This window comes from Vicia villosa, linkage group LG3 (genome assembly GCF_029867415.1).
Source record: "Vicia villosa cultivar HV-30 ecotype Madison, WI linkage group LG3, Vvil1.0, whole genome shotgun sequence".
NCBI classification, from domain to species: domain Eukaryota; kingdom Viridiplantae; phylum Streptophyta; class Magnoliopsida; order Fabales; family Fabaceae; genus Vicia; species Vicia villosa.
Genome location: NC_081182.1, coordinates 14,443,012 through 14,451,271, shown reverse-complemented (window position 1 = coordinate 14,451,271; position 8,260 = coordinate 14,443,012). Strand labels below are relative to the sequence as shown.

Here is an 8,260-nt window from a genome sequence, read left to right as displayed (position 1 = left end):
TGCCTTCTTGCGAAAAAATGGTGCACCAGCTTCTTCAACAGGTCTCGGTAGCTGGTGATAGAGAGTCAGGGGAGGTCCATAAACCTCCTCAAAGTTGCGTCTCTAAAGGTTCCAAAAATAATCTTACGCTTCAAGGAGTCAGGTTCCTCAATGATGGTCATTTGAGTGTTGATGGAAGCTACATGTTAATACGGGTCGTTGTGTTCGTCAAACTAAGCCAATGATGGCGGCTTGAAGTTCTATGGAACGGAAGCCTCCCATATCTCATCTGATCGAGTTTGGGGACATAATACATCCAATTCGTCCATCATGTTTGTCTCTTGTTGTGCATAAGAACTGACATCTCTTCAATGTATATGATTTTTGGTAAGGGTGGTGAAGGAGATTGTTTGATAATAAGTGCACCTTTGATAACATTTATTTTGAGATTTTGAAATTGAAGAATTCAAAAAATGTGTGACAACATGCTCGAAATAAGAAGGAGACCGCTTTCTTGAATTGTCACTCAGTGTTGATTTGACCTTCTTAGGAGCACCCTTTAAGGTCTTTTCCATTTCAAAGGTGCATGTATGTTTTTGGGTTGCACCATGTTCAAAGTTATGTTAGAAACAAATTTCTTCTCTAATTAAGGCAACATGTAATGGGATGACCAACTAACTTGTAACATAAGTCATGATTATATATAGCATAAATCATATCACATGTCCATGTATCATTCGCCTTAAGGCACCCCCACAACATAAAAAGACACTCACATTTTCTCGTTCCAGTGTCATTCCGTTTCAAATATGGTGGTACGATCATGAAATAAAAAATACATCAAAACGGTGTTATATTCAATTTCTCGCTTGGTGTTTTCACAGATTGGTATCCGGACTACAATCGAAGATTGAACTATGAACTATTTTTGAACAAATAAAATTGACTTACTGAAAACAATGACGAGGTGTGTAATAGGCGTGTCCGAAGTTTAATATCAGAACAAATGAAACGCATTTTAAGACTTCATAGAAGTGGTTGTCCACCAATAAAATTGAGAAAAGCAATTCCCTTCCAACAAACCAACAAACCATAAAAAGTAAAAGACAAGCCTTAAAACCAAGAGCAAAAATAGGCCTAAAAAATGGGTCTATTGTTATTTAACATATATAATTAGAAAGACGACAAAGATATTTAAGCGTTAGGTTTATTAAAAAAATGCTAACTAGTGTGTGGAACAACACTTTTAGGGTGTGCTTGGTTGCAAAGAGAAAGTGAAAAGAGAGAAATGAGTGAGAGAGAGTGTGAGAAGAGAGAAATAGATAAGAAATAAAGAAGATTTATAAGGTTGTTTGTTATAAGAGAAATAGAAGAGAAAGAAGTGTGTAAAATTTTGAAAAGACAAAATTATCCCTACTATAAAAATATATAAAATATTATATATTAAGAGGATGCAAGGTCATGTATGGAATAAAGAAAAAAATATTTCTCTTTCTCATTTCTTCTCATTTTAGAGGAGACTAGAAAAAGTAGTAGGACCCACACAACTTCATTCTCTCTTACCTATTTCTCACCTAACCAAGCAAGAGAAATGAGTAATCTCTCTTCAACTTCTCTCTCACCAACTTCTCTCTTACCTATTTCATCTAAAACAAACACACCATTAAAGTCATATAATAATAATAATTAATAATTTTCAAAACAATATTTTAAGAGCACTTGTAATCAAGAATCTAAGCTCAGTCAATTTCCATACAATAATTATAACATTAAAACTCATGAACACTATAGAGTGGAAGTGGATCTAAGAAGTGAGTTGAGTTGTCGGCAACAGACATGAACACTTTGCTATTTCTAGCAAGAGTTTCAGGTCTTGCAGTTGCATTTCTAGTTCTCTTCTGGACTCTCTCTTTCAAATCTAGCTTCCTCAATCCTTCACTTCCTCAACAAGATCTCATCTACGCAGTAAGCACTACATAACATAACCCCTCTTTCTTTTTCTTAATAATTTCTTTCTCCAATCCTATTTATTTTACCTTAATTGCAGATTCTTCATCCATTGCTTATGGTCATTGGGTTTATCCTCTTAAGTGGAGAAGGTAAGGTACTCTAGTAGTTTCAAAATCTATATAGTTTCTTTGTTTAGCAGTAGTGGTTGTTGATGGTGAATGTTGTGCAGCAATTTTGGTGCATAGATGGTTACCTGGTTCCAAGGGTTTGAAGAAATTGGTACATTTATGGCTTCAAGGATTGGCTTTATCTTGTGGGATATTTGGAATTTGGACTAAATTTCAGGGAAAGGATGGGATTGTGGCTAATTTCTATAGTTTGCATTCATGGATGGGTTTCATTTGTGTATCCCTCTTTGGAGCTCAGGTATTTTCTTTTTCTAGAAATTCTTGCATGGACACGACCCTAAATTTATTTCTTAGGCACAATCAATAGGAAGAGAGTAATTTTTTAATTTATTTTTATTTTTATTTTGTTTTTAATTGAATTCATGGGGTGGTTGAGATTATGAAGAAGAGATAAAACTCTTAATTTATTTTTTAATTAATTAAAATTTTGTGATTGGTTGTATGTAAAACAATGTGTCCACCTAAGAATTTTTCTTTTCTTCATTCTCTATCTTTTCTTTTATTTTCCTTTCTAATTTTTGTTTAGGTATTCCAATTATATCTTGACACGTGTTCATCAAAAAAATTAATTTTTAATACAAACCTTTTGGTTCTTTATATTTAGAGAAAATGGGTGATGCACTGACAGTGTAAAATAGTTTTACACTGTCAACCAATCACAACCATGTATCTAATTCCATCACATTTTTATATTTAAAATTTTTTAATGACATGGCAAATTGCTTGTTTTCTATTGGATGACAGTGTAAAATTGTTTTACACTGTCAGTGCATATCCATTAAACCCTTATATTTATGGAATATACTAATTACTGAAAGTTTTGGTGTGAAAATATTTTACTTACGATATGGAATTGGCACATGAGTCATACTCAATACAATAAATATGTTAACTGGTACAACTAAAACATTAATAAGGGTGATGTGACAAATAGAAAAGAACAAGAGTCTTAGTTTTAGATCTCTTTGAACGATCAACAAATCTCTATTAAGAAGCCTTAATAAGGGTGATGTTAAGCTTATTTGCCAATTGGTCTCTAATCCTAAATTTGTAGGTTTGGATCATAAGTGTCTAGAGAGTTGCTGGTGAAAACTAAAATTGTTTGGGTATTAAGAAATGTATCGGATCAGTCTGATAGCATAAACATGATAGCAATTGATCCACCGGATCTTAAAATAGACTTTGATATGTGGTTGAGTTAAACTCAAACTTACAAAACTAATTTGTAGAAAGAGAATTTCCCTCACTTATAAATCTATGTTCAGATCATATATTGTCTGATACGAAACTCGTAATCTGGATTGATAGACGATGCCAAAGATACCCAATTTCGATACCCTTAAAACTCATTTCTCGGCTTCTAAGATGGAAAGAGGGTGAGAAGAAATTCTTAGTTGAAACTTACACGAGTACTCTAGTTGGAATTATTGCATGCTTAGGCGCCCTAAATGTGCCCGTTAGTTGATTTCTCAAATGAAATTTCTTTGTAGGACTATTAGATTTTGTTTTGAAGTTTGAGTGATGAAAATGAATAACTTTGAAAGAAGAGGAATAAAGGGGGAATTTTTTTTGAAAAAAGTTATATTTTTGAAAAGAGATTTTATTGAAAATAATAAATTGATATTTATTATTAATATATTTCTAATATTAAAAATAAAGATTGTATTTGAATTTTATTTTTTTTAAATTCTCCTATTATGAACCTTGAGATCAAAGAGATGAAAATTTATTTTATGAAAAAAATAAACTTTGGAGTTTGAACAAAAAAATTCTTAAATTTTATGTTGAACTTTGTTGAAAAAGAAGTAAATATTTGCATGAGATGCCAAATATATAGGCCTCGTGAGATATTAACAAACTAATTAATTTATAACTGAATTGATCTAATCAACTAATTAATTAAATAATTTTTATATTCTATTAGCCCTTCAAATTTATAGTAAGATCATTTTAATATTTGTATGGAGTATAAATTCAAACTAAAAAGCTTATAACAATCTATAACAAAACAAATGAGTTAGATCCAAATAAATCTCAATATCAAAACTATATGCACAATATTCACCATTTAGAGTTAATGATCTAATTATGAGTGGTAAAATGAGTCTAACTCAGACTTGTTGGACATGTCCGTTTTACATTCGATTTTATGCAGGACTAATCAACATTTTAAGTCTATATCTTCTAATATGTTTGTTCTGCCCCGTTTTTTGTTAACTTTCGTGGGAACCAAAATTAACATGATTTTTTTGTTATTTGAGCATAAGTGTTTCGTGTCTGCGGGGCCGTCATGTCCCCGTCCTCACTTTTACACGGGGAAAGACAAGGTTTTAATCCTGAACATTCAACTATGTCCGCCTTTATATCATTTTGTTCTTTACGAAGTTTTCAAATATGGGTTTAAACGGGACGGACATTGCCTATTTGCCACCCTAGATGTAACGCCCCATGAGGTGGAGGGTTAAACCAAGTCTCCTTTGTTATGAGTCTATATTTTTGTTGGGCCGTTTACAACATATATTCTTGTTTGAGCCTATACTCTTCTTTATTAATCATCTATTCAATTCAGTTAACAATAAATATTTAAATATCACCATTTTTTTAATTATTATTTTCTCTGCATTGCAGTGGCTAATAGGGTTCTCAAACTTTTGGCACCGAGGAGAAGTGCGAAGAGTGCGGACAAAGATCTTACCTTGGCATGTATTTGTTGGTCTATACACTTATGCATTAGCAGTAGCAACAGCTGAAACTGGATTACTGGAGAAGTTGACATTCTTGCAAACACAAAGAAATGTATCCAAGCACAACACTGAATCCATGGTTGTGAATACTTTGGGACTTTGTCTTGCTCTCTTTGGTGGCTTTGTTATTTTAGCTGCTGTTTCACCTAATAAGTATCAATACATTCAAAACAAACTTTTGTATTCATCTTAATAAAACCCATTTCACTTGATCATTAATTATTCAGTAATAACAACTAAATGTATATTTTATGGAGGTGTTGTTGTTATTCTCTGTATAGCTGTTGTTTTTTGTTTTTCTATGTTGTGTTGTTATTCACCATTTTCTTCTAATAAAGTTTAAATACAATATCTTTGTTATGAAATTAACCAAAACAATATAGAGATGAAGGAGAGATGAAGGAGAGAAAGAGTAAGAGAGAAAGTGTTATTCTATTATCTTCTTCCAAAAGTATAATTTACATTGCAAAGTAGACCTTATTTATAGGATATTAGGAAGGTGAAAAATCATAACTTCACTATACCACTTAATAGGGAATATGAAGATGAAAGATTAGAATACATATGGACATCCACAATAATATTTATTCATAACACTCCCCCTTGGATGTTCATTGAGGATATGCCTCGTTAAAACCTTACAAGAAAAAACCCAGTGGGAAAAATTCTAGTGAAGGAAAAAGAGTACAATATCCTTTGAATGTGAATTGCCTCGTTAAAAACCTTACCAGGAAAACCCAATGGGACAAAATCATGGTGAAGGAAAAAAGAGTGCAAAACATATGTATTTCTCCCCCTCATGCAGACATTTACATGTGAGACGATATTCATGTAGTGGAAATAGTTATGCAGGATTTTATGAAGTTGTTACCATGATTTGTTTTATAGATCTCCATGAAGGTTGTACCATCACATGTAAACAAATAGCTTGTTTCTGATCTACCATTGTGAGGATCTGACAAGTAACCTGCATCTCTAAGATAGCGAAGTATATGTTTGACTCGGTTTCCAATTTCTTCGTATAGGTGAATAATTCTATCTTACTTATAGATTGACCGCAAATGATATATCATGATATGTATATTTAGCAAGGTGCATTAGTACTCCAATTGCACTAAGATATGGTACTTCTGGACCAAGCAATAAATCAAACTTTATATCATTCTTATTTTTCTTTTTCACAAAAACTCATTTATATCCAATTAGTTTCACACCTTGAGGTGGTCGGACTACAGGTCCAAAAGTGAGTCACTTGTAAAGTGAGTTTAATTCTTCTTCAATTGAATATATTTATTTTGGCCAATTTTCACTTAGTCTACAATCTTTAATAGACTTTGACTCATGATCCTCGTTATCATTGATCACTTTTAGCGCTATATTGTATACAAAGACATTGTCAATATTGACTTTATTTGGTTATCTCAATTTCGGTTACATTCCATTTCATCCATGACATAATTTATCGAGATCTCTTTATTTCATATTTCAAGTACTTGATTTGTTCTTCTGGAACTGAAAATTAAATTAGATCAAAGTGCTTTTAGCATTTTCATATCCTCACTTGGGTCATTTTTAGTTTCTTTTCTTAGTAGAGGACTTTTAACATTGGAACCGACTTTCATACCACGCTTCAGGCGCATCAACAACTCATTTGCAATATTATATTATCCAATAGGAGAATCAACTTTGAGTGGAGTATTATCAGCTGATAATTTATTTCATAAACTTTGCAAATGAATAATATTTTGAACTTTTGGTTCATATTGATTTGTACGAGGATCAAGACAACAATTTATTTTAAATTGTTCATTTGAACTTCTTGTTCATGATTTTAGTTGTTCATTTGAACTTCTTGTTCATGATTTCAGCTGCTTATTCCCTCCCCCTAATATTGGGAAAATTAATTTATCAAGTGATAATCAGCCTACTGGGCTGCAATCAAGTATTTGATTATTTTCTCAAAATATATCCTCAAAATTGAGAGTCATATTAATTATATTTTTCCAATATTCTTTCGTGACTCATCTTAATGTATTATATTGGAGCAATTGGAAGATACACAACACATCCAAATATTCACTTAGATGAGAAGTATAAGAATAAATTAGGGAGGACTAAGATATAGTATACTGTTGGCTTAATGCGAATAAATATCTTAATATCATACTTTGGGTGTTTCAAATATATAATTTAGAATTGATGATCTCATAAGTAGCAACCATATAATTAACTTTAGACGTCTAAAGAATGGATCTTCGAGTCCATTTTCTTTTTATGAACATATATTACATGATATTCAATATCAATTTTAATAATATATGTGATACTTATACAGGAATTTCTAAAAAATCCAGAAAACCAGATTTTGTCTAATTAGTTGAGAAAATAGTTTCACAAACTTCTGGTTGTGAGTAGAGACATATGCATGATAGTTTAGTCGATACAACAATTAATGTCATAAAAACTCAATTTCTCAAATTTTTATTTTCCTTTAGAAACACACAAATATTGACTGGATTGAAGAAACTTCGGGTTCTTCAATACAAATTATCCGCATCATATTATATCCGAAATGACCCAACCGGTTTTACCAACAACACATTTAAGTGTAATTTGTAAACTACTGGTTTACAATGACATGTGCTTAAATTGTACTGATATAAGTGTAGTACAAGCTCGAGAAAAAAGACGGTAGCTTTTATATTACACATTTTATGTCCAAATTGTGTTGTGTAATACAAAGATATTCGATACCTCCAATATAATTCAAAACCAATATAATAGTATCTCATTATTAAACACTTTAATCAAACACATTCATATGAACATATTATCATATAATTATCAAACAATTGCCCCTTATAAAATTAAACATATTTAATCAAACAATATTATATCACTAAAATTATATCGTCATATAATTAATTTGATTTACTATCCTTCAGGGATGGATAAGTTCTTCAAGAACTATAAAAATAATTTATTTTTCTATCCTTCAGGGATGCTTGATAAGTTCTTCAGGAACTATAAAAATAATTTGTTATATACAATAATCTAAAAAATATATATAACCATCCTTCTGGGATGCATTAAAATTATTTGTGTCATTTTTCTAGAATGACAATATTTTAATGATCATAATACAAATTATAAATTTTTAGATCGATACAAACAAAAAAATTATGAAATCCTTCTGGGATTCAATAATATTATAGATGCGACCTTTTAAAGATTATCGAACGTTGAATTCTTCTGGAATTCATCAATTATTGATAAACACAATAATCGATTAAACTCAATCTTTGAACAATAATTTGGAGATAGTTTAATATTAATCTTTAGTTCTACAAATATCACATCACAAACTATTTCCATAAACAACGGTCGAGAAAAATTATT

General features: G+C 31.0%; 1 protein-coding gene across 1 annotated transcript; it reads left to right on the top strand.

Annotated features, from left to right (window-relative positions):
- Positions 1–1,712: 1,712 nt before the first annotated feature.
- LOC131654959 (probable transmembrane ascorbate ferrireductase 4) lies at positions 1,713–5,163 on the top strand. Its single transcript, XM_058924881.1, has 4 exons — positions 1,713–1,944; positions 2,027–2,078; positions 2,159–2,355; positions 4,746–5,163. The coding sequence occupies exons 1-4, from the start codon at positions 1,816–1,818 to the stop codon at positions 5,052–5,054; spliced, it is 687 nt and encodes a 228-aa protein (XP_058780864.1). The 5' UTR covers positions 1,713–1,815; the 3' UTR covers positions 5,055–5,163.
- Positions 5,164–8,260: the final 3,097 nt, after the last annotated feature.

Bases quoted from the DNA above. Each gene is read 5' to 3' on its own strand.
- LOC131654959 (XM_058924881.1), top strand. From the start codon at position 1,816: ATGAACACTTTGCTATTTCTAGCAAGAGTTTCAGGTCTTGCAGTTGCA. The intron at 1,945-2,026 runs GTAAGCACTACA...CCTTAATTGCAG, and splicing joins AACAAGATCTCATCTACGCA to ATTCTTCATCCATTGCTTAT. The intron at 2,079-2,158 runs GTAAGGTACTCT...AATGTTGTGCAG, and splicing joins TATCCTCTTAAGTGGAGAAG to CAATTTTGGTGCATAGATGG.